This window comes from Perognathus longimembris, chromosome 2, assembly GCF_023159225.1.
Source record: "Perognathus longimembris pacificus isolate PPM17 chromosome 2, ASM2315922v1, whole genome shotgun sequence".
Lineage (NCBI taxonomy): Eukaryota > Metazoa > Chordata > Mammalia > Rodentia > Heteromyidae > Perognathus > Perognathus longimembris.
In genome coordinates this window covers 129,868,355-129,895,274 of record NC_063162.1, presented here as the reverse complement: position 1 = coordinate 129,895,274, position 26,920 = coordinate 129,868,355, and the positions used below count along the sequence as shown (strand labels likewise).

Here is a 26,920-nt window from a genome sequence, read left to right as displayed (position 1 = left end):
TGTGCAATTACTTTCTTGGCCAAGATTGTATCAAATGCTTATTTTTTTTTCTCTAAGAAATGACTTCAGGAGCTCTCCACCCCTAGCAGGGGAGCGGTGTGACAGACCCCTGCTTGTAAGTTGATTTAGCTCTGACATCATCTTCAAGTGAATCATCAGTCACTGCCTCCAAACACCTGGTGTTTCCTTGGCCTCTTTCCCAGCCAAGTCCTAACATGTTTAGGTTCAACGTCCCTTAGATCTACACAGAACCCAGCATGCAGGAGTGGAGGCAGGCTCCTTAACCTATTTGGCAAGTATACATGGTAAAGGTAGATGAAGTTTTGGTTGCTTTTAGTGAATTTCTTTTAACCATTGAATTTTATTGTTTTCTTGAGGGATAATCAAAACTTACATTAAATATCAAGAATACTCCAAAGTCTTAAAGATGATTCGACCCACTTTTAGCTAAAATCAAGTATTTAAAAAAATCTGATGTTATATCATTAAAAGAGGAAATGAATTATGGAGCTCCAAGCCTAGACTTATTAATATGAAAATGTTGGGGAGCTATCCAACATATTCACCTCATGTGCACCCCATGACCTAGGAACTGAAAAAAAGATGAGATCAGCCAGTGCCATTATTATTTCAAAATGAGAATGAAGGAGCCCCAAGTGACATGCTTTTGTGGGGGGGGTGGGTTGCCATTTCATATTTAGCCCAGGGCTTGTCACAGCATAGACAAATATTCATTCTAATTTTGTCTATTTAAATACATCCACATCTATCCATTTATTTGTCTATATGTGTTGTCAAAACATATACTTCAAAAATCATCCTTCACGGGCTGGGGATATAGCCTAGTGGCAAGAGTGCCTGCCTCGGATACACGAGGCCCTAGGTTCGATTCCCCAGCACCACATATACAGAAAACAGCCAGAAGCGGCGCTGTGGCTCAAGTGGAAGAGTGCTAGCCTTGAGCGGGAAGAAGCCAGGGACAGTGCTCAGGCCCTGAGTCCAAGGCCCAGGACTGGCCAAAAAAAAAAAAAAAAAAAAAAAAAAAAAAATCATCCTTCACAAATAAAGTCAATTCCAATAAAACTAAAATTAAAGTTGGAAAAATGCATGTACTTAGCTTTAATCAGAGTGAATAAAGTTAGTTGTAATGTTAAGTATGCTCAAATATACAATGCATATGTTTCTGCACTATGTCTTGGTAAAAATACAAGACATTTAAGAAAATATATTTGTAACTTTCTAAAAGAATACCCTCTCACTTGTTATTAAAAAAAGTCTACTCCACCTCTAGTATTTTGAATCCTATAACCACCTGACAAGTACTAAATCCCTTCTGGATGGTAAGGTCCTTAAAGATCAATGGCTAAGGCCAATGAGCGAAACGTTTCTTCCAACATCAAGTCTGAGAACCTCAGAGGCCTCAATAATAAATTTGGAAAGCACTGTCCCAACATATGAAGTCAAGGCAAACAGAACCAAAAAGAACAGGACATAGACATGGCTGGGCACAGGTAGCTCAAGCTTGTAACCCCAGATATTTTTTAAAAACATGGAGATTTCAAGAATCATGAGTTTTGCCGGGCCAGTCTAGAGCAAAAAGTTCCAGAAACAATATTTCAACCAATAAAGTGGAGTGTGTTGTTGCTTGCCTGTGATTTCAGCTACTTGCAAAAAATAAACAGGAAAACCAGGTTCAGATTATCAAAGAATAAATATGCAGCCATGTAGAAAAACTAACTAAAGCCAAAAAGGTAGCAGGCACAGCTCAAGTGGTACAGCACCTGTCTAGCAAGTGCAATGAATGCCCTAAACTTAAAACTCAGTGCTGAAACAAACAAACAAAATGCATGTAATATTCATGCTAAAAATTGAAAAAAAATTATTTTATGCAAACTGACAGTTATGTTGACCTGATCAGAAATACGGTAACATCTCCAAATTCAGTTGAAACAAATTATAAGCCTAAAGATTGCCCAACATAATCCAATTTTTTTTCAAGCATGAACACTTGTTTAGACTGCTGAAGTGCTTTAAATTCTACTCACTGTTGTTGCAATGTGTATCTTTATTTTCATTAGTAATTTGAGGAACTGCATCTAAAAAAACAAATATAAATTACTAGGAAAACTGTTGCTTCAACTTTTAATTATCTAAGGTTTTAGTTATCTCAAAAGGCAATTCATTAACACACAGCTTCTATTTTCCTCAGATTACATCAGTGAGCATTCATAAATAAAGCTCACTGCTATAATAAATATTCAAATAAAGGTATTTGATTCAAAGCTAGATGAGTGCTTGTTTCAAGAACAAAAATATTAAGAGAATAAATGAGTGGTCTAAATGTCATCCATGGTTTGTAGGTGATCCATTGCTTAGTTTTCATTTTTAGTTGCTAATGAAGCATTTTCACTTATCTTCTGGCCAGGCAGTACTTCTTTTTTTATGCTGGACTGAGTGGGACTTTATGCTTTTACCTCTTTTGTTTTCAGTTGCATCAAATAGCACTTGTAGTTTTTCAATATCCTCATCTTCTGTGAAAGAATTCCTGCAAATTCAATGCCAGACAACTCGGGATCAATCATGTGAACAAAATGGAGAGTTAATCATAGAAATTAAATGAAGCACACAGTGAGGGTATAGTTGTTTGGACAAAGGCAGAAAATCACTGCTCAAAGCTGGCAATTTGGCTTCTGGCCAGGTGGGTGGGCCTCTCCGTCATCTGTAATCAGGAGAAGCACATTTGAAGAGAATCAGGACAAACAGACACTGTAGTCCAACTCTGTAGCAATCTCTGGAAGCCTGGATTCAACAGAAATGACTCAAGAGCTCATATCATTATCAGTATCTTTGGCAAATGTTCCTTGGCTTTGAAGCAAAACAATGCCTAGAACCTCTGAGAACATATCCCAAACTGAAGAAACTTAAGTGCCAGGAGCAGATGCCAAGGCTTCTATCCGTAAACTCTGATAATCACTGGTGAGTGGTACAGTTAGTCATATCTTGTTGTGTTCACTTCATCTTCTCTGTTGTGTAACTAACTAAAACCGTGGGCAGAGTGCCCTTTAAATCCTTAAATCTGGCCCTAATATTAGAGAACACAGGACATGATTGTCCCCAGACTACTGACATGATTTCCATGTGCTGATATGAATTTTTCTTTTTATCCCCCTAAATGGAGAAAATGATACTTGCTTTACCTCATGGGATTACTATAGAAGGATATAAAATTCTCTGTGTTATGCAACATTCTATGCATTTATTATACCAGACCTTGCTATGGATAGTACAGCAAAACAAGGAAAAATTTGGCATATTCAATTTCTTTACCATATAAATATAACCACCAAAGAAGAAACCAAAGATAAGTGACAAATTAAATACAGTATTAATGCCAAAAGGTGTGATAATTTTATTGCTGTTTTATTCTTTAAAGTTTTCAGTTTTTGTTTTTTTGCCAGTCCTGGGGTTTGAACTCAGGGCCTGAGCACTGTCCCTGACTTCTTTTTGCTCAAGGATAGCACTCTACCACTTGAGCCAGAGCTCCACTTCTGGCTTTTTCTATAAATGTGGTACTGAGGAAGCGAACCCAGGAATTCATGTATATGAGGCAAGCACTCTACCACTAGGCCATATTCCCAGTCCTCTCTTTAAAGTTTTTATTTTCTTTGCTTTCTACAAGGAAGTCAAAATTAACGCAATGATGTCTACAACTTATTTTAGAAAAGTTTCTCCTTCCCAAAGAATGAGAAAATGGATTAAGCAAGCATGGTGTAAGATATGGCTATTTTGATTGATGTTGTTTTTGTTTTCTAAGAAATATTGAAAATAGAACCCAGGTTCTCAAGTATGGTAGGAAAATACTTTCCCAGTGAGCTATGTTTAGTTGAAGTCCAACTGGGAGCCAAGCCAAATTAAAAATAAAATTCTTAGAATTTCCATGAAGAAAAGAGAGAATTCTCCAGGAGAATCTCTCAAAAATGATACAAACCTGAAATGCAAACAAACTAGATTTTTGGAAACATTACTATCTTAATGGAATGGGAAATTTTGCCTGCAAAACCATTTTGCAGAGATTCCTTCTGTAGTTTTGTGAATAAATTTGTTTTGTGTCCATGTGGATTTTCCTGGAAAGCCTTTCCTTAGAGCAAAGTACACATGCAACTTACTTTCCTGCTAGATTAGCAGATGGTACACAAATGCTTGCTTTAAGGTTTCCTTTCCACTCAGATTTATTCCAGTTCCATTGGCACCTCTGAAGTTTGAGCCTTGGGGTACACACAGAACTATTGCCTATAACTTGTTTTCCTGACTTTCTCTTTCATCACTTTGTTGCTCTAAGCAAATGATCTTTATTTTAAAGGAAAGATGAAGTCATTAGATCCTTGAGTAAGGGTGACTATATAAAGCTGTTGCATTCTGTCTAACAACATGGAGGTGGCCATCGTGAAAAGTGACAGTGACCTTGACTGCATGAGGCAATCGAAGAAAGCACAGGACCATGGGTAAAGGCCAGCATCCTTGTCCCTATTCAGTGTGTGTTAGCTATGCATCTTCTTAGAACCTCCACTTCCTCACCTAGATGATGTGTACCGTAGTTTGAATCTCCCCTGTGATGAAGCATGAATCAGTTATCATTCAAATTGAGCTTTTGAATTTTTATTTGAAACTTCCTAGGAGCAATATACTAACTATATCTCTAATTAGCTTTTGGTTATTTTTCAGATAGAGTTTTGTACTTTTGCCTAGGCCAGCATCAAGCCATGATCTTCCTTCCTACACCTCCAGCATAGTTGGGATTGCATGCATGTCACACCAAACACCGTTTGTTATTTTGTTTTGTTTGTGATACTGAGAATTGAACCAGAGCCTTGTATATGCTTGGCAAGCACTCTATCACTAAACTACATCTCTAGTCATCTGCCTTATTTGCTAAAAGAGGGTCTCTTTAGCTTTTTTGCCAATGCTGGCTTTGAACTGCTGTCATCCCAATCTCTGCCTCCTGAACCACCGATTACAAGCATGAATCACTGAGGTTAGCCCTCTTGATAGCTTTTTGATCAGTGTTAACATACATAAGCCTTTCAAATATGTTTTACTTTTTTTGTTGTTGTGGGTTGTAGGGCTTGAACTTGGAGCATGAGCACTGTCCCTGAGCTCTTCAGCTCAAGGCTAGTGTGCTACCACCTGAGCCACGGCGCCATTTCCGGTTTTCTAGAGGTTAATTGTAGTCAAGAATCTCATGGACTTTCCTTCTCGGGCTGCCTTTAAACCCCAGTCCTCAGATCTCAGCCTCCTGAGTAGCTAGGATTACAGGTTTACAGGCATGGCGACCAGCGCTTGCCTTTATGTTTTAATTTTTTTTTTATATAAAGTAGTACACAGTAGTAAGGTAGTATGGTAACTTTGGGATGACATAGAAACACACAGTGGAAGTGTATTGCTATTTCCAGCTTACCTGTGAGGTTCATGGGAACTCTCCTCCATAATGGTACTGGAAAAATATGTGGCAGGTGGGATAATCCACATGCTACAGATGAGGAAGCGGTCTCACCAGACTCAGAACCTTTCCTACTATAATTAATCAGTTTTACCCAAGACTGACCTGATTAAAGTAAAAAGTCCTGCTCCTTTGTAATTATACTGAATATTGGCCATTATTAGTAAATTACCATTTTGCATAGTAAGCTGATCTTCTGGTTTTAAGTTCTGTGGATTGCTTAACCTTACAACATATGTGGCACTTAAGAATACTTGGTGGGAAACAAATGTTCGAAAGCTTGCAGGTCTCAGAGGAATTTACTCCAAGTTAAAAACAATACTTAAATAGGCTCCTGGGGAAATCAAATGTGCTCCTTTCAGATCTTAATGATGAACAAGACAGTCTTGGATTATCTGAGTAAGTGCAAAGTAAAAACAAAGCAGCTTTGAGCTGTTATTTAAAACATAATATCCAGGCACATGAACAATCCCTTCTGCCAGGCCTATTATTTGCCATGTTTAAGGCCAAATTCATAAAGCAGTGACAATGAAAATGAATTCAGATCCTGGGAGACAGTCTAAGAACTGTTCGTATATGTGGTTATTTGTGTTCTTTTAATTACAAGAGAGAGAATATCTTATTAAACCATATCCACCATCTCCTAAAGCAGAAGGAAATGAAATATAAGCCAATAGAGCAGAAATGATTCCCAAAGGTGACTGCAAGTGATGTAAATGAGTGTGGAATGTCCATTACTCTTTCATGTCCCTCAGAGGCTTAGGTTTAATTCTGTTTTCCTGGCACTAGAAAAGTCAAATGCTCCCTTAATTCCATCCTTACAAAAGAATAGATGCCCCACGTTTTTGCCAACTACTTGAAGCAATAATATCTAACCTTCCCCATCTGTCTCTCCTTCCCTCATTCTTATCTCTCTTTAGGAAGGAAGAGGGGATACCAAACTACCTTCTTAAATCCAACATATGTGTACATACACATACATGAGATGTACCCAAAATTAAATCGTTCCTTCAAGATCCTTATTCTTACTCATCAGGTTCCATTCTGACTGATAATCCATATTTACAGAAAAATCTCACCTAATTCTTTCTGTCAAATGCTTCTACAATGCATGAGAGAAAACTGAACTGAAACTTTCAATTTTAAAAATTACTCTCTAGTAGAGTCAAAACGTAGCTTGAAAATTTGTTGGATATAGATAGATAGATGATAGATAGATAGATAGATAGATAGATAGATAGATAGATAGATAGGATATACTATGTAAGAAGACCACTAGGATCATTATGGTTTTAATGCCTTAATATCTTTGATTTTTTCCAGAGCATGGATTTGGGGATATACTTCCTTTTTTGTCCCTTTCAATGTAGGCAAAATCTTTTTGCAAGGGGGATTGTACAATTGCATATTTGTGGTATCTTACCATTCTAGTGGATAGAGCTGTGCCTTTTTATTCATGAGCCAAAATTGTTCAAATACATTTAAAAGCAACGAGTATCGGGCCAGGATGGAACCAGGTTTTCCCATGGAACTTGCTATATCATAAAAGTCACGAATCACAGATTGAGTCCCTAGAGTGGCAGGTGGGAAGAGCTGAGAGGAAATTTCAAACACAAAATGTTATCAGAGATGTGGAAAAGTAAATTTAAATGCAGACCAATGGGCAAATTTAGTTAGGTATTTTTAAAGATCAGTGATATATTCAAAATCCATTGGCTAGTGCCATACACTAGTTTTCTGTGCAGTTGTAAAGGTAAATGCCACTAATTTTTCTGGCAATCATATTTTCAAATCAGTTTTATTTCCATTCATTGATTGAAAATAGATTTTTCCTTCCTGAAATGGTTATCTAAAAACAGTTAGGTAACAGGGACACAGGCAGCTTAAAATATGGGGTGAAACCTTATGTTATGTGTGATTAATGTCAGAATGAGAAATATTACATCTCACAAAAAAGATAATCCATAGATATCTAGTTCTATTCTGAGAATAAAGAAAACAGGGTTTGCCATTGTGCCTGCAAAATAATTACTTAGTGTCTTTAATCCCAAAAGATAATCTTGATGTTCACAGTATCTTAAACAATAAATTCCTGAAAGATGAGTCTCTTTGACTATTTTTCTATAATATTGGCCAAATTACACAAATGCACCATTTTTATTCATGAATTACTTACAAAGATAAATATATTGATTAAATTATCTGTAGAGTAATAAACTTATTCCAAACCCTCTAAAATACTAGACTAAATTATAAAATTCAATGCCAAACATTTCTTAATTAGCTTAGTAAGCTGGTTGTAGTGAAATAAGCATAGATTTGAAAAAATAAGCAAAACAAGTGCTTGAATCAAACATCAGATCTCCAAGTAGTATTTATTAATAAATCTAAAATACTACTTTAAAATGGCATTTTATAAAAACAAACATTAGAGGAAAAGTGAAAAAAAATCTTCATATTCTCTCCAGGGGCATAATTGAAAACACTGCATATGGACATTCACATGCAATAAATTACCCCTTGGTGCTGACCAATAAGTCAACAGGACACCAGGAAATATATAAAAGAAAAAACATACACTTTAAAAGGCCTCATCCAGTAAAAGTTTCTTATAGTTACTTACATTATTCCTTGCTTTGATATCTGCTTCAGAGTTACAATCAATTAAGACTTAAGACAGTTTTCTAAAATCCTGTTACATTCTATTATGTTTTGTTTTACTCAACTCAAAAGAGTTAAGCAGTAGAAAATATTGGTTTCATGAAAATGTATCAAAGATAAAATCAAACTTCTTTAGAAAAAAATGACATTTTCTCACTTGAAAACTATCCAATCCTGGCCATTATAAGAACTCCACATTCTTTCACCTTCTTTGTCATATCATTGAAAAACTCTTAAAGAAAATAGGTCTTGCTCATTTTATTATTTTTATCTCTGAAAGGAAGAATAAAGTAGCCATAAGGCTTCTACTTTGTAAAGAAATATATTTGTCAGTTTGAAGTCAAAAGCAGATAGTCAATGGCTGATCTACTAAAATCTCACTAATCAAAAGGAATAAAATATCATTCTGGTTTTACCAGTTGGAATTGTCCCAGACTTCCAAGTTCCTTCACAAAAGTCATAATTGAATTAATTTCCTCAAACGATAAACATTGTTTTAATTCCTTTTGATAGTTTTCACCCTGTGTTGGGGAGAAAAAAATAATTGTTTAAAATATCAAGTCATCTTTATCCAGTGTCTTTCCACTTCCCAAGCCATTTTATTTTTGAACTCTATAAAGAGCTAAGCCAATTAATTTTACATGAAGCATAGAATTTTTTACTTGTCATAGCTCTATACGAGTATAAGAAAACACCATCATTTGCAAAGCACACCTGGATGAAATAGCTCAATGATGCTTTGGTAGAAAGGGTGGGGAAAGGAGCACAGGAGAGAAGAATGTTCGAGAATACAGGATGGTTTTCCTCTGGCTTGTGGGGATATGGAGGTGGGAGAGCTCTCAATGAGTGTACCCATAGGAACCCATGTGGGGGTGTTACTGCTATGGAGCTTCATAGACTACAGCAAGCAGATCCTGCCAATCCAGGTTTTCCTACATTCATTTCTTTTCCAGTTCATCACTGAGAGGACTGATGCTCTATAGGGAGAAAGTTGTGATTGATGTAAAAGCATCAATCCCGTGATATGATATCTTGAAAATTGTACTCCTTCAAACTCTGAAAATACGGGTTTTGGAAAAGAAAAGTATGTAAGGAACAATGTGCTGGTAACCTATAGAATTGCCTCTGGCGTGTGTGTGTGTGTGTGTGTGTGTGTGTGTGTGTGTGTGTGTGCATGTCTGTGTGTCTGTGTATCCCTGATCTTCTTTTGTTCAAAGCTAGTTCTGGCTTTTTTTCCCTGGTAGTTAATTTGAGAAAAGTTTTGTAGACTTTCCTCCCAGGGCTGGCCTCTAACCACCATCCTCAAAGCTCAGCCTCCTGAGTAGCTAGGATTACAAGTGTGAGTGAGCCACCAGCACCTGGCTTTAGAATTTTTTTTTTTTTTGGCCAGTCCTGGGCCTTGGACTCAGGGCCTGAGCACTGTCCCTGGCTTCTTTTTACTCAAGACTAGCACTCTACCTCTTGAGCCACAGCGCCACTTCCAGCCTTTTCTGTTTATGTGGAGCCATGGAATCAAACCCAGGGCTTCATGCATGCTAGGCAAGCACTCTACCGCTAAGCCACATTCCCAGCCCTGAAATATGTTTTACCCTACCCAGAAGATTGTTCTTCAAAAACTCCACACCTGAAATATCAGCATCTAACCAAACATGTAAACTGTTATGAGTGATTTAAACCAACCTGTTGTTAATCTTGAGCACTCTCAATTATTCTACACTACCTCCAAAATCTTCTAACATGTCTCTTAAAGCATTTAATATATAATATATGTTCAACATGATATCAAAAACATTCCTTCAGAATTATGAACTGTTTCACTTCATTTTAAGTTCGTAATTTTTATGACAGCCATTGTCTTGTACAACTTCAAAATAATGTTGGTCCTCAAGTCAGAGAAAAATAACAGGTATGATATAACAAGTAATAATTTCAAATACATGATCAAATTGTTTGAACCGTAAAAATAACATTCCATATAATGACTTGAAGGGGTATTTCTCAATACAAAAGTACACACTTACCTTAAATACACCTGATCTATACAGTCTTTGAAATATCTCAGAGAATGCGGGAGGTGAAGAATCTTTGGAGAAGAGAAAATTGAAAGTATCTTTTAAAAGTAATTCTTCTATATATTGGTCCTCAAAATCCATATTATCACCATCTTGAAAATGTAAATATTCATGCACCTTTGAGAGAATAAAAAAGCATAGCAAACATGTTCAATTGGTATCAAACAATTACTTCTGAGACATGGTGTATTTCCTGTTGGATTGTAGATCAGAACTGACATCTAGTGGTCTCTTTGGAGGTCAACAGTTTTATAAATGTGAGTAATATTCCTTGAAAGATACAATTGTTTAATGCATAAAATTAATACAGAGTCACATTAGTTTATCATGGCAACATTTACAATAGAATAATTTGGTTCTTGAATAATAGCAAACATATAGGTCAAAATATCCATTACGTGTGCAAAAATAATGAATAAGTGACCACTAAAATGGTCACATCATAAATTTGAAATTTTATAGATAAACACTAAAGCTATTGAACTAAATTTCTGTAACTGCTTTCTCTGTATTCTAGTCTGAAGACTCATGCTGTGTGAAGCTGAATTCTGGCTACTCATAGCATCGTGATTTCTCTCTACTTTTCTTCCTACTCAGTAACCCACATAAAGCTTGTTGTATACTAACCTAATATTTCCTTCTTGTCATTGCCCTGGAAAGTTATCACAGGAGAAAAAATCCTGTGAGAGGTGATCTAAAACATCTTATTTAATTCAAGGAAGAAAGAGAATCTAAGGGTATAGAAATGTCTTCAATTTACATTAGGAAATCATTTAAAATAAACATATATTTGTTTGGTTTGGTTGGTCAGTATGGGCCCTGTCCCTGAGCCTCTTTGTGCTCAAGGCTAGTGCTCTACCACTTGAGCCACAGTGCCTTTTCTGGTTTTTGAGTGGTTAATCGGAGATAGGAGCCTCGAGGGAACTTTTCTTCCTGGGCTGGCTTTGAACCATGATCCTCAGATCTCAGCCTCCTGAGTAGGTAGGATTACAGTGTGAACCACCCTGGCACCCAACTATTTTCTTTTGTAACCTTAAAGCATAAACTAATTCAAAACGAAATGTGTCCAATGTAAAGAAAGCAAAGTTACCTTTCTCAGAAGACTATTTGAGTACCCTGGTTAATCTACAATTTATTAACTCTATATATTGTGTTTCTCCATTACTATCTACTTTGCTTCATAACACATTTACTGCATACAAAATGATAAAACAATAGACAATTCCTGTTGATTGTATGGTACATTACATTAAGGGTAGTAACCCAGAGATTCCTCATATAAGTTACTTCCCTGCAGAATGATGTAGAGAAGACTTAATAGTGTTAATGAAAGTTGTAAATAGCGCCTCTCTCTCTCCCCTCTCCACCCCCACTCCTCCTGCTTTCACCCCACCCCCACATTACTAAGGAAGCCCCTGGTACACTCACCTGAAGCACAGTAGGGTACTTTAAACTGCTGTAACCAATATCAAAAGTTAAGAGCTGAAAACATAATCTACATCTGCAATGAAAAACACAAGGGAATATGAAAATACATTCATTTGCTACACGTACTCTATCATATGATGTTATATTGTTGATAACTGCTATAGTTCAATTTCAATGTCTGAACTGATTAAAAGGAGTGGTGCAATGGATAATTGAAAATTACACATAATCGGTTCATAAATTAGGAATCGGTTTCCTTTGTCACAGAAAACACAAATTTATCTAAGCTATTTCTATTGAACTATCAATGAAGTTAGTCTATGAAAATGTAATGGTAGAGAAGAAAACTTGTACTGCTACCTGCTAGGGCCCTGTTGACATGTAAAGTATAATAATGAGTGTGATAAATTAAGGCACTTCTTTCTTTGAGAGAGTAGATGGAACATTTCCTTAGAACAAAGGCAATAAATTATATAAAATAATCTGAGATAAGAGGTTAGAAGCTATTGAATGTGTTTAAGAAAGACTTATGTTTCCTTCAGTGCATTTTGAAATCATCAATATGTTTTAAAACAAAATTTATTATGTGTAGGTAAAATTATGCATAGTAAAAACAGTACACATGACCAAATCAGCTGAACATGAAAGGAAATTTAAATTTAAAAATTAACTTGGAAAACTTTTTCATTGCTGGTCATCATTATTTGGACACTAAAAGTGTTACCTGCTCCAGTCTTAGGATTTAACTGCCTATGTGTTTAGAAGATCATATTTGTGTACAGACAAAATTTTCCAAGAGCCGGTGGTTATTGAGATATTTTTAATATGTGTTAGTAAATAGAGTATTTTTAAGTAAAAATGATTCTTACCTTTGGAAGGTCTTTGGTCCCAAGGTAGACGGTTCACTGACTACCTCAGCTGCCACCAGCAGTTTGCTAATTATTTCCTTCATATTATCAAAGGCCTGCAGAGGTGAACTGGCCCTTAGGAATGTCTCAAAAAATGTTTGCAGCTGAGGGAAAAAATGAATATGGTTCACATGGTGAAGTAATGGTCTTTGTCTCTCCACAATTGCCAACCTAGCTAACTGTGAAAGAAGGGGTCTTTTAGGATATCTCCCATCATTCACACTAAAAACAAAAAACAAAAACAAAACCTCCTTACACAGGGAAAGTTAGAAAACTTAAGGCTTGTGGATTTTTAGAATTTAAACGACAAGCTGGAAAAGACAGGTTTCAATATGCTGTGATAAAAATTATTTTGTCATTAGTGCTTGGTCTGCTTTATTTTTCTCATTTCACACAGCTAATCAAGGCCAGGGCAGTGGAACTTACAAGGATGTGGTCATAACACAAAACACTATTAAGGAGAGCCACCCACTTCTCTGAATCTTTGTGTCCTCTTTTATTTCTTTTTCATTATCAATTTTCTGCATGTACCAGAATAAAAAATAGCTTTGGAAAATTGTTTCTTCTTCGTATTTTCTCTGAGGGAATCTGTTCAACTAGACAAGAATCTAAGAGCATCAAGTGTGTTTCTCATGTTTAAATTTAAAACTGCTCATGGATGGAGAGGAAGAAGCAGTTAAGGATATGAAGCTCGGGTCTACATTTTCTTACCAACACTGTTAAAAGTATCACAAATAGCTATTTATATTTGCTTAGATGTTAAAACTCTCACAAAACAGAAGAACCTTTTAAGGATCTATAACTTCAAGTGCAAGTCAATGTTTTTAAAAAGCATAAGGACAAATCTCATTTATTCATAGAATTTCTTGAGATAAACCTACTCTTAAAGATGAAGAACAAAAAATATTTATTGAGAAAACATACAGCAGGTGTTCTATTAATTTTTTTTGGAAGAACAGACTAAATCTTATCAGACTTGCATAAGATGACAGAGTGAAAAACTTTCCTTGCTATGATAACGAAGGGTAAATATTGGCACAAGTTGTCTAAGGAAAATGGTAATTGTATCTTTAAAATGTGCAAGCAAAAATTCCCCCAAGATAAACAAACACTGACTTCATAAATGTCCCAGCTGAAACAGAAAGCTAATGAGACTACACATTAGAACTCTAGAACATATCATCAGAACTTGGCATTCTGGATGTTTTTCCATTTTACTAAGGAAAATGCATACAGTAATTGCATAATTAAAAAAAAACAAATGAATGCTAACACTACAAAAGTTAACACCCTTGAGTCAAAATAGAACAACATAAGTGTAACTCATCATACTTTACTCTGCTTTATGTATGATTTTTAATAAGGTTACCAGAGATATAATTTTATTTTCCCATTTCATGTTACCTGCATATCAGAGTTTAACAGAATTACAGGGTTGAAATTGTCTGTGCAATATTTAGACATAGTCGATTGGGTGTCTGATTACATCCATGGAAGAGAGTAGCAAATTAATTCCTTATGTTACTCTTTGAATGAGGAAATTGTTGTTTTCTGTTTTCAAACTTTCTGACAGAAACAGCAAGCCTCCATAAATGTGCTACTCAGTTCATTCTTTCTATTCAGCTTTCAGTGACAATTCTGCCCCGGGGAAAACGCTGTGTTTTGCGCCTTGGAGTCTTAGATGCAGAGCACACTGCTAGCTCAGACACTCTGGAGGCAAAAAACCCAGGTTCAAATTTTGTTCTTCAAAATTTTGTGGGATCAGTACTTATCCTGTAAAGTTATTTACTGAGTCTAGTGGAAAGCAAACCTGATATGCTAGAATAATACAGAGGTAGGTATATATAATTTTTCTTAAATATACATTATGTATTTAAGTATATCATATATGTTAAATATCTTGCCTAAATATGTGTTGTATATTTCTAAAATATTAATTATATGTTTCTTAAATATACACGTATTATACATATATATTTTTTTCCATATATATTTTAAGTGGTTCTATAAAGGGGTTTCTGTTCCACAAGTCAGATATGAGTATGACATATCACTGTCACCTCTTCCGTTATTCTCCCCCATCATTCCTCATCCCATCTAAAACCTCAAGTTACATAGTTCAATTTCTATGCACGGTTAATTGAATATGAAGACTGTATGCTCATCCTTCCTCCCTCCATTCGTGTAGCTCCTCTCTTTTCCCCTCTTTTCCCCCTCCCTTACCCTCCAACAAAACAAAGAAACTGTTAGCTTTCAGGTACTCATTTTGATTTTAAATGGTTCATTAGTTGTTCAAAGGAGTTACACCATTAGGAAATACTCTGTTTCTGTATATTACTCATACAACCCTGTATATGAGTTTATGCATGTTTGTATTTTAAATTTAACTCCCACACTGAAGAGAAAACATGTGCCATTTTCTCCTGTTGAACCTGATTAACTTCACTTAATATACTATTTTCTAGGTCCATCAAGTTACCTGAAAATAACATTATAGTTATCTCTGATAGATGAGTAAAATTCTAATATAATATATATGTGTGTGTGTACATATGTATGTATATGTACCCCTTCTACATATTTATATTGAATCATAAATTTCCAATACGCCTACCAAATACATCATACATAGCTATACTTCTTGTAACTACTTCACTTTCACTAAGTAGGAGATTTATTTGTGTCTGGTTATATTCAACAATACTGTCCTAATCATGTTCTCTTGGTCAGTGCTGATGTAGTCTGTACATTTCAGTTTCTTCTAGAGCATGGTCATTTTTGGCTTGGTGATCTCATCAGATAATTTTAAATGGAGAATGTATTCCACTCACAGTCAGCAACACCTGAAAAGCATATTTCACTTAAGAGTTTTCCCAACGCAAGCACAAATCCCTGACAGAGCACATTCAGTTTGGTTGTTGATTTAAAATAATCACTCCACAGATTCACATATGCAGTAGCCATCTTTTTCCCTGTAGAGTCACTTCCAATCAGTGTCTCAGTTAAGGAAATGAGAGAGGATAAGTTCCTTAGGAAAGCAGGGCCTTGACAGAGAGATTGAGAACAAACAAAATCCACAATTTTTAATCTGACATTAAGCTATTTTATAGACTATAAGTTCTCCCACTTCACTGTAACAATGAAATACAAATACAATGCAAAGTACATTGCATAGAAAATGACCTTCTAAGATTCTACTTGTCAAATCAGGCTGCTAAATATTAATGTTTGTACTTGCATAAAATTCAGACAATGCCAGAGAGATATTTGCACCTTTATGGCATTGATCAATTTGAGCTACTTATTGACATATAAGTTGATGGCCCAAAATTACCAATTAAATGCAAAAGGATATGAGAACTGAGGATAAACTTCAAGGCATTTGTAGGAAGGCTATATCTATGAATCTGATACCTTAAGTAGCCCCAAGTCCCCCTTTTTTTTTCTCCTTGCCAGTCTTGGGCTTGGACTCAGGGCCTGAGCACTGTCCCTGGCTTCTTTTTGCTCAAGGCTAGCACTCTGTCACTTGAGCCACAGAGCCACTTCTGGCCGTTTTCTATGTATGTGGTGCTGGGGAATCGAACCCAGGGCTTCATGTATACAAGGCAAGCACTCTTGCCACTAGGCCATATTCCCAGCCCTCCCAAAGTCCCTTAAGTATTCATTCTTGACTACTATTTCCCTCCTGAGTCCCACTTCACAGTTTCTCTCTATGCTCCCATAAGCGACTAGACAAATCACTCCCATTGTCAACACATGCCACTCATTCTGTATCAAACCTGATGACAGTCGTGTCTGCTTCTTTTAGATCTTTTAGGCCAGGAAATGACACATTTATCTTTGGGTTTCCAGTGCTGAGGTAACACAGGGGAAGTAGTTAGTGAATGTAGGTGAATAAATAATCCTACCTATGAAAACACAGAAAGTCAGAAGCCTTGGTGAAAGAAATTATCATTGCTTCTGCAGGCCATAAGTTTTATTTTTTTATGTTTTTGGATGGCATAATTTTAAAACCTCATATTGGGCTGATGATGTAGCTTGCAGCAGAGCACAAGACACAGAATTCGGCCTAGGAATATGGCCTAGTGGCAAGAGTGCTTGCCTTGTATACATGAAGCCCTGGGTTCGATTCCCCAGCACCACATACATAGAAAACGGCCAGAAGTGGCGCTGTGGCTCAAGTGGCAGAGTGCTAGCCTTGAGCAAAAAGAAGCTAGGGACAGTGCTCAGGCCCTGAGTCCAAGGCCCATAACTGACAAAACAACAACAACAACAACAACAACAAAAAAGACACAGAATTCTCAGTATTCCTCCCCATACACACATGAATCCAGGCAGGCACAAACTCAACCATATTTCCTTCTTGCTTCCATCTCATGAGAGAAAAAATGAAATACATTTTCCAAATGGGTTGTAATGATGTATTTTTAGCTTTTGGAGGGGATTTTTCAGTTAAAAATTTAATACAAGAGTTAGAGAAAAAGATGAAAAATTTGGACTTTGATAATTGGGCAAAGCGGTACATGCCTGTAATTCCAGCACTCAAGAAGGAGAAGCAAGAAGGAAGGAAGGAAGGAAGGAAGGAAGGAAGGAAGGAAGGAATTGTAGGTAGTCACTATAGTTGGCTACAATATTCTAAATCTTAGTGGCTTCCAAAGGTTTATTGTAACCATAAAATAAATGGCATTTATAAAAACTATCAATCAATTGCATTTAATAAAACAAAAGCAGTGAAGCTTACAGAATATTTTAGTAAAATTTCCACCATAAACAATCTTTCTGTCCTTTAATGCTTGAAGGATAAAGCTTCAGACCTTTGGGGAAATAATTGCAAATTCACACCCTTAATGCTCATATCATGTCAGATAACTGAATGATTATTCTACCTAGAAAATCCACAAATTGTCAAATATTCTTTGAAGTCATTCTAGTGGGTGAATAGAGATGTCACTTTGGGAGATTCTTGACTGACACAAGAGAGACAGTACACCATAGCAGTTAAGCATGAGGGTTCTGGAGCCAGACAGTCTAGGGTCATTCTCTGCTCTGCCAATTACTGATCTCTTCTTTGGTGACCTTATACTAAGCAATGGCTTAGATGACTTTCTTAATTGCTCTGTACCTCAGATTCTTCTTTTCTAAAATGTAGTTAACAAGTATCACCTGCCTCAGAGATCGGCTGAAAAAATTAAAGGAGATATGTCAGATAAATAATATTGCATTGCCCAGGATACAGTAAACATTCAATTAATGCGAGCAATATTACCAGTACACAGCATTTGTCAATATTAAATAACCTCCCAATCCTTAGTTCTCTTTACATTGTACATGACAACACACACACACACACACACACACACACACACACACACACACACACACACCCCACAGAGAGAAGCCATGTGTCTATAGTGGTAATTTCGCCTGTCCTGCAAATTATGTTATAAATACCCACATAGTCTTTGATAAGAAAAAGGTTCCCCATCTCTTTCCTGGTACATATTGCCACTGATGTTTTTTAAGTAATGTAATTAAAACAATTTCATGATTCCCCATTGTGTAGTAACCAATTGTGCTTATTTCTTGTCTGGAAATTTAACATAGTTAAGTCATCTCACCAGTTTGTAACTTTCTCTTACATTTAATGTTAATTTTAAGTTAGTATTATCACCCCCTATTTACAGACAAGGAAACAGGCTCATTAAGAAAACATTGCCCAGTAGAAGAGTTTTACAAGATTTACATCTGACTTAAGATCCTTTAATAAAGCTTAAAGTTACAGAAACTTAAAAAAAAAAAAAAAAAGAAGGAGAAGCAAGAGGAGCACAAGTTCAATGATAGAGTTGGCTACAAAATAAGATCCTGCCTCTAAAAGCCTCCCCCCTCCAAGAAAAATAGTCTACTGTATTTCATGAAAGTCCAAAAGAGCATTGCTTTTCTTCACTAGTTATAAATGTTCACAAAAGAGGGAAAAAGTAATCATAACTTTTCCCTTGCTCCATTTCTCAGCTCTTGCAATATTCCCAATGTTCTCTCTGTCCAGGCTGTCTCATCTTCTTCTCTATATTACCTGGGAACATAGATTGCCCTGACTTTGTGTTTATTTACTTACAACGTGAAATAGCACACAGAATGCTTGAAAGCTGACCATTCTGACAAAGAGGGGAGAGCAGTTGAGGCTGGAACACAAACCTACCCAATGAGCATCTCTGGTTACTGTCAATGCTCCAAAGGAAATATCCTGTAAGACTCAATTTTGCCCATTGTTAGAGCACCCAACTACATAAACTCCAGTTTTCTATGCATTTTGTTCATATTAAAGGGGAATAAGGGAGCATTCAAACCTCCTCAGTTTTAATGTAGCTGGAATTTAAGTTAATTGTTCTTACTGGGTATTATTTCTTACTTCTTTGGATTCAACAGTATCTATTTGTCTGCTTTAACTAATCTGTTCCTAGCTTTTTGAAAAAAAAAAAAACTGTGTGTGTGTGTGTGTGTGTGTTTGTGCACGCCATGCCCTGATCCTGGGGTTTGAACTCGAGGCTTGGACCCTATCCTTGAGTTTCATTTTGCTAAAGGCTAGTGCTCTAACACGTGAGCCTCAGCTTCAGTTCTGTGTGATTTTTTTCTAGTAGTTTCTTGGAGAGAATAGTCTCATGGACTCTCCTGTCTTCAAACCTCAGACCTCAGCCTCCAGAGCAGCTAGCAGCGTGTGCCACAGGCCCTCTGCCTGGGCCCCCCAAAAAGTTTCTTAAAGCATGTCTAAAATAATCCAAATACCTCAGAATTTATATCACTCTACTTTGCATAAAAAAGCCTTTTTTCCTCTTAAAATATGAAAACTTTCATTTCACCAAACGGTTCTGTTTGCTTTCACTGCCTTCCTGTGAGGACCAGGCTTACACTTCCCTGCGTCTCATTGATGAAGAAGCTGGGAGTGGACAGTGTTCCACACCCAGGGCTCCACAGTGGGATGAGGCTGGGGATGTTGAAGCTTGCAGCCTGGGTTGCAGAGCCTCGCCTGCCCTCTGTCCTGAGACCGCTGACTGCCCCACACTTAGCAACGTGGACAGACTCTAAACAAAGAACAATGAATCATCCATGTTTTTACTTCCATGGAAAATAAATTTGGAACTGTCCTAAAACTTAAGCACATGCCTTTACAACCACACATCTAAAATATCAGCTCAAGGGCTTGAGAATTGCTGGAGCCTTAATTACCTTTTGGAAATACTAAGATGTTTTGGTAACTGAAATTGCCTGGATCAGGAAAAGAAATTTCTAGTTAAATCAAATGATTTAAGAATACAAATACTCTCATCATTTGTTTTACCCCATTGAAAATTGGCTTGCTGTAGGGTACACCACAGAAAAACTGAACTAGCTGAACTTAAATTAGGATTTGTTTTACTCATTCCTTGGCATTAGATCAAAAATTCAATACTGAAATAAGTTTTTCATGCTTCCAGTGACATGAATAATTTTATTCGTTCATACTTCTTAATAATCTTATGCTTTAAACTATGTATATTAAACTTGGAAATTAAGGTTCTATGTGACTTAAGCAGTTTCTCAGAGGAAAATTGTGAATTCTACTACAAGAATATGAGAGAACTGATCAGAAGCAGGATACAGAACTATAAAAGGCTGTGAGTAGAATAAAGAATTAACTATTTGCTTTGAATGGCAAAGCCTGGATTGCGTTATATTAAACCTTTTCAGAGAACCAGCGGGTTTTCTTTTTACCCCTTCTGGAATCTCTCAAGGATGTATAAAGTAGCCAATGGCATTAACACAAAAGAGCAAAAGCTGAAATTGAAAAGATTTTACTATTGAACTCTATGTATATGCCTACTCATTTTCTTTATGTCAATGCCTACTCATTTTCTTTATGTGAATGTGGAGCAGGTCACAACTTTTCCATTAAAGTTAAAATACAAGCCTTTTTTAAGGCTTCAATAAAAGAATATTTGAAAGCTTTGCAGATTATTAATTGTCATGACTAGAAAATGACATTGAGGCTGGGGATATGGCCTAGTGGCAAGAGTACTTGCCTCATATACATGAGGCCCTGGGTTCGATTCCCCAGCACCACATATACAGAAAATGGCCAGAAGTGGTGCTGTGGCTCAAGCGGCAGAGTGCTAGCCTTGAGTAAAAAGAAGCCAGGGACAGTGCTCAGGCCCTGAGTCCAAGCCCCAGGACTGGCCAAAAAGAAAAGAAAAAGAAAAAAGAAAATGACATTGGAATTGGTAATATTTGTGACAGGCAGTACAAATATTCGCAGATATTCTGTATTTGACTCTGAAAGATCCCTGGTTCGCTTATCTACAAATACTCTCAGCAAAATAAGAGAGGGAAAGTGCAAAAGATTTCTGGGTATTGTATGCAGGTTATCTACCTTCGGTTTTGTTAAGTCCATGTTCAAACCAAAGCAGGGGAAATGCATACATGATAAGAAATAATGGGTTCTCGTTGTAAAATATACAGAAAGTGATGGGACAATTAGCTTAATCTATGAGCTCTTCTAATGGATCAACAGGACATTTATTAAATTCCCCTGCTGTTTTCTGATAATTCTTTTATATCTATTATACTACTAAACTAACTTTGTTGTTTTATATGATATATGAAATGAGCATGTAGGTATTATACTTTTAAAGCTCACAAATGAGGATGCAGTCAAACAGAATGCTAGTCCCCGCTACCTCAAATCAGTGCCTACCTGTGCACTGGGGGCTCCCAGTTCTCTGAAACTGACCATTTTCTTTCCCATTGTTTCAGAAGCATCTTTACACAATTCATTTGAGTTATGTGGTAACCCTGTTCATAGAGAACAGAAATCCCAGAACTCACAGACAAGGTAGTATTGACAAAACAAAACAAAAAACAGTTCTTTCACCTTTTGATTACAAACTACATTGCTTTCTGTAAGGACTCAACAAGTCTCAATAAACAAAGTTGTTCAAGTAAATAAGGCCTAAATGATTATTCCTACACTAGTCTTATGTAATATACCCGGAGCCTTTTAATTTGCATATGGGAAATCCAAAGGGAATTCAAGACATCTAACTTATAGAGACTACTCTCATCATGCACTGGTTTAACTGAATTAGAGCCAAAATATGAAGACATTGTTGCAAAGAAACCTCAGGGAAGAATGCTTCTAGGTTTTACAATTGCCCCACAAACGCTGGAAAATGGTTAAACCAACACCTATTTATATCAGACTTGTTTTCAAGCATTTTTTTTCCAATTGATTTGGTAAGCATGTGATTTAATTCGGTGAGGAGCAAAGTGGAATGTGGCATGCCAAGCTCAGCCACTGAGCTCTGGGTCATCACTCAGCATGAGGAAATGCTCGTGGTTGCCGGCATGGCAAATTGTCCAGGAGGAATAGGACAGATTCGAGTCCTGATCCTTTCTGGATTTCATGAGCACTGACACCTGTGCTAAATCCTCGCTCTCCATTTCCTCACCTCGAATGGGTAGGAATTCATCACCCTATCTCAGGCTCCTTAAAAGTTTCAAATGGGAACATACCTAAGAATATGTTCAGAAGCATAAAATGAAAATCGTTTTATATTTTATATCCCATAAAGTTCAAGCAGGCTCTGAATCTTAAGAGATCATCTCGGTTTTCAGGCACTTCACATATCCTCACATTTTCCTCCCTCTATTATCCCTCCTGTTCTAGATAGCTTCCCATTGCTGAAACCAAATGCGTGAGAAAATCAACTTAGAGGAGTTTCTTGATTCCCTTAGCTTGTCTATGGCAGAACACTAGGCATAAACAACACAAGGGGAGGAAAGATCGACTGTGTCTCACAATCTTGGAGGTTTCTGTCTGTGGTCAATTGGCTCTGTTATCTGGGGGCTGTGGCAAGGCAGAATACTATGGCAGAAGCATGTTACCAGTGGCACAACGCTGTCCTCCTCAAGGAAGTTGAGAAGGAAGGGGAAGGGGATGGATGGAGGAAAGGAAGGAAGCAAGGAAGGAGGAAGGTGAATAGTGAGGAAGAGAAGCTAGGGCTACTATTCAGTCCTCATGGGGATGCCTTCCCACCCCTCTTGACCTACTCTGTTCCACCTCCATCCTCTTTCCATAGTAGACCCATAGTCCATCCAGCCATTAATTCATCAGTGAATCAATCCATTGATAAGATTACGGGCCCCACCACCCAACCATCCCAGATCCCTGCTTCGCTGAGGCCAAGCCTTCAACACAAGAGTCTTTGAACATTTCAGATTCAAATGGTAGCACTCCCCCATGCATCCTTCCTCATGCCCCTCTAAGATTCTCCCAGCTTCCATCCACGTATAAATTCTAGCTGAATGAAGAAGCCCATAGTGCTGAGACTGTAAGGTATGTTTCTGCTCGACCTCACTTTCCACATCAAAAACACTTCTCTCCTGCTCTTTACTATCCTAGCAACTCAGACGAGCCTACTGAATTCCACCCTATATTTTTATTTACAAATGTGTATGTCCCACATGGAAAGTTCCATAAAAAGTAAAAAAAACAAAAAAAACAAAAAAAAACGCTACTATTTCTCTTTTGATTTTTTCTGTACATTGCCAGGCACATACTATGTATCACATAAATAGTTTTGGAGTACAACTGAGCTGAATTAATTTTGAATGGTCACTGAAATACTCAGTATTGCTTTCCCTTGGATTCTTTTTGACTCTGAGATCAAATTTAAAAACTAACAAAACCTTATATTCATGGCAGACAATATAGGTAAAATGCATTTATTTTTTACCAGCTTAATGTGAGGAAATTGTATTGTCTCTATACCTTCACTAGTGAAGGACATGCCGCCGTTTAAAAAAAAATCCTTCTCTTCTAGGAGAAAAACCATCAGGCAAGACACCATTTCCTTCTAATTTAAATATTTCTTGTTCTGATATTGAAGACCTTCCCTGTCGTGAAAATCTTGTTTATTAGTATAGCCGTTTGAAAAGAGCAAGCAAACACAAATCTTTCCCAGCCTCCTCTACACCCATCTCCTTGGTACCAAACATCTGTTCCCAAGCATCTCAGGGTGGTACCTTGAGGTTTTTCTTTTGGTCCTGAATATCTAATACTATAAGAGCTCACATCAGTGATATATTTTTCTCTCCTTAGAGTACAAATTTAATGGAATATATGCTTATTGCTCAGTCTGAAAGGAGTCATCATTGTCCTATTCATATTTTAAATCACATTTCTTTTTACTTTAACAGTAACCCCTTGAAAGCATGAAGCTGTAGTATATTTCCTTAGCATAATGTCTTCTTCTGTGCCTCCTGTGTAGAGCTAATGATTTGACTCTGAGACTTGAGTATTTATTCTTTGTGTAGATGAACCAGCAATCAAGCACACAGTTACATTCTCATGCTTTTCAAATATACCTGGAAAGAAATCTAGTAGAAATTGTTCTACTAGAGTTTTATACTTAAGCGTCAGTTTGAAATAGCCTTTCTTTTCAATGGAGCTGGGGAGGCTTGAACTATTGAAATTTAGGGAAGCAGCTCCCAGGCATAGGGAAGTTGACGTTAAGGGGGAGATATATTGTGGGCAGATATACAAACCGTAGAATTTCCTTTTTCTGTTTTCAGTTCCTTTCTGAAGAATGTAAAGGCTTACTTTATGGAGCTTGAAAAACTGGCTGCATAGGCTTGGGAATAGAGAGCCAGAGGACAATTGTAAGAGGCCAAGGATGGAGTGAGAGTCAGGGAGGAGTTCAGAGGATGGTCACTTCCTGCAGGAAAAACTCATAGGCAGATGCTGCAGAGGTATAACTAACCAAGTAGTGAAATACGGCTTTCTGGTGAGGTAGATGCAGAGCATTGTGTTCATGCAGAATTTGGGAAAGGGCCTATTTCTGTCTGCCTAGGCAGCACTCAGAGAAATGAGAGCTCTTTATTTTCATTCCACAATGTTAGAATATTTATATGATTCACAGAAATTGACATTAACAATAGGTCTGAGATTCAGAATGAAATCAAAAGAAGCAATACAAATGGTACAGGGATAAAAGTAATATCATCATATATCATGAATCTAAAATGTCATTACTAGCTTTATAATAATTTAAAAACCTTTGTGTGCTGGAATGTTTTCTTATATGGAGAAAGAACATCCAACCATCAACAAAGGCTTCAATAATCCCAAATAATTTTACAGCCTCAGCAAGTGAAATTGCACTGAAAAAAAAATTATCATCCAAAATAATCTACTTAGCAGTCTAATCTTCTTTCAACAATTATAAATGATCAAATAATTCCTTAAAAATATACTACAATGAAAACAGAATATTACGGTGCTGCTGTTTAATCATTTGTGTCTTTTTCCGTGTGTGTGTGTGTGTGTGTGTGTGTGTGTGTGTGTGTGTGTGTGTGTTTTCTTTGGCCAGCTAAGGCTCTTCATGTAATACTAAGAATAACCACTTGAGGGCAATACAGTAACTTTTTTGCTTCATGTACTGATGTTGGTTTCCTTGGTGACAGAAAATTGCTGTTTACTCCAAATTTGAAGTCATATTTTAATATATGGGAGGGGAAAAGACTGTATTTCATTTTAAACCTACAATACATAAATCACATAAGACAAATGCAAGTCAAATTTTCTCCTGAAGGGAACAAGTCTGTCTTTTAGGCAGACAAATCAGTTTTACCTCGCTGGCACATTGGGGGACATTTTATATTTAGAATTTGTCACAGCCTTTTAAGACAGACAAATAAAAGAAAATTACTAGTAGAATTGTTAAAAAATACAAACAAGGAATAGTGAAAACTAAATTTGTTTCTCTACCCTAAGTAAGAAAGTAAATATCATTTGTCTTCCCCAAGGGGTGTGTTTTCTGTAATAAAATGCATTGGTGGACATTCATTTCACTTTTTTTACCGTTATTAAATTTTATTCACAAATCACCTGGTAATGGAGTTATTATTTATTATACTCTTCAACCACTTGTTGACTGGAGTCCCAAATCATGTTTCTCCCCTCCCTCTGTCTAGGCAATAAAGACTTGTTTCCTAGTTAAATAAACAGCAAACATCCTCTCTTATTTCAAGGATTTCAAAACGTTTAGGCAAGTCAGCTCTTCCTATTTTGTGACATTTAACATTACCACAGATGATGATAATGTCAAAATCTAGGGATAAACTTTTTTTTTTTAGTTAAAAAGGTGCCTGAGTAGAGAAACTTGCACGAAGTTTTGCCTTAATTCACAAGTCCGTTAAGCCAAGAAAGATCCTTCTTTATTATATGACGGGTACTTAAAAAAGGATTATAACTGCTGTGTCTGGTCATCTTTCTGACCCAGATAGCTCACTGATCAAAGAAATATTGGCTGGGATGAAGAAAGGTTGGCAAATGCATGCTCACTTACTTGAGTTGGATAAGAGCAAGACGTTCTGGTGCTCTTTGGTGCACCGTTGTGGCTATGATACCAAGCAACCACCAGACATTTCAAAAAGCTTGATGAAAAGATGTGGAATGGGTTCACCCTCCAAAAATGATAATAGGCACACCTGTAACCCCAGCTACTCAGTACGCAAAGATAGGAGGATCACAGTCGGAGGCCTTCCGTGGCAAAACTTGAGAACGTATCCCCCAAATAAACTAAAAGCAAAAGAAATTGCTGGCATAGCCCAAGTGGTAGCAGACCCTGAGTTCAATTATCAATGCTACCATAAATAAACAGATAAAAGATAAACACGAGTTTGAGGAGCAGAATTGCTCATCCTGGCTTAAACACTACACAACACATGGGCAGAACAGAATAGCACATGGTACCATGTGTATGCATATGTGTGTATACATATATGTAATTTTTGGCTTTGGTATCAGTTAAAAATAAATTCATAGCAGTGGTATGCACTTTATGTTTAACATGAACTATACAATTTGTGGGTGAGGCTAGGAGGAAAGAATGGAGAGACTGAGGGAAGAGGTGACATTGTCCAAAAAGAAATGTAGTCTTTACCTGACTTATGTAACTGTAACCTCTTTGTACATCATCTTTGCAATAACAATAAACATTTTAAATTTATAAACTAAAATAATGACATTTTTCAAAAGTTTTTCTCTCTGGATATACACATATATACATATAGCACACGGTATACTATAAATGAATGTGTTTACGTAGATCACACATATCTGCTCTGATTTCATTGTGGTCTGTCTTCTCTCAAACATGTGTTGCAGTCTAAGTCCCATTCTCTTCTTCTTCTTCTTCTTCTTCTTCTTCTTCTTCTTCTTCTTCTTCTTCTTCTTCTTCTTCTTCTTCTTCTTCTTCCTCCTCCTTCTCCTTCTCCTTCTCCTTCTTCTTCTTCCAGTCCCAGGGGGGCTTGGACTCAGG

The 26,920-nt window shown here is 36.8% G+C and overlaps 1 protein-coding gene across 3 annotated transcripts in view; it reads right to left on the bottom strand.

Annotated features, from left to right (window-relative positions):
- Cped1 (cadherin like and PC-esterase domain containing 1) overlaps positions 1-26,920 on the bottom strand; it is a 242,350-nt gene that overhangs the window by 112,119 nt on the left and 103,311 nt on the right. For all 3 annotated transcript variants that reach the window (XM_048340123.1, XM_048340125.1, XM_048340124.1), the window contains 7 exons: positions 12,528-12,670; positions 11,659-11,731; positions 10,180-10,347; positions 8,575-8,679; positions 6,921-7,090; positions 2,475-2,545; positions 2,046-2,096 (listed from right to left, as the gene is read on the bottom strand). In XM_048340123.1, the coding sequence (XP_048196080.1) occupies positions 2,046-2,096; positions 2,475-2,545; positions 6,921-7,090; positions 8,575-8,679; positions 10,180-10,347; positions 11,659-11,731; positions 12,528-12,670 (781 nt within the window). The remainder of the gene's footprint in view (positions 1-2,045; positions 2,097-2,474; positions 2,546-6,920; positions 7,091-8,574; positions 8,680-10,179; positions 10,348-11,658; positions 11,732-12,527; positions 12,671-26,920) is intronic.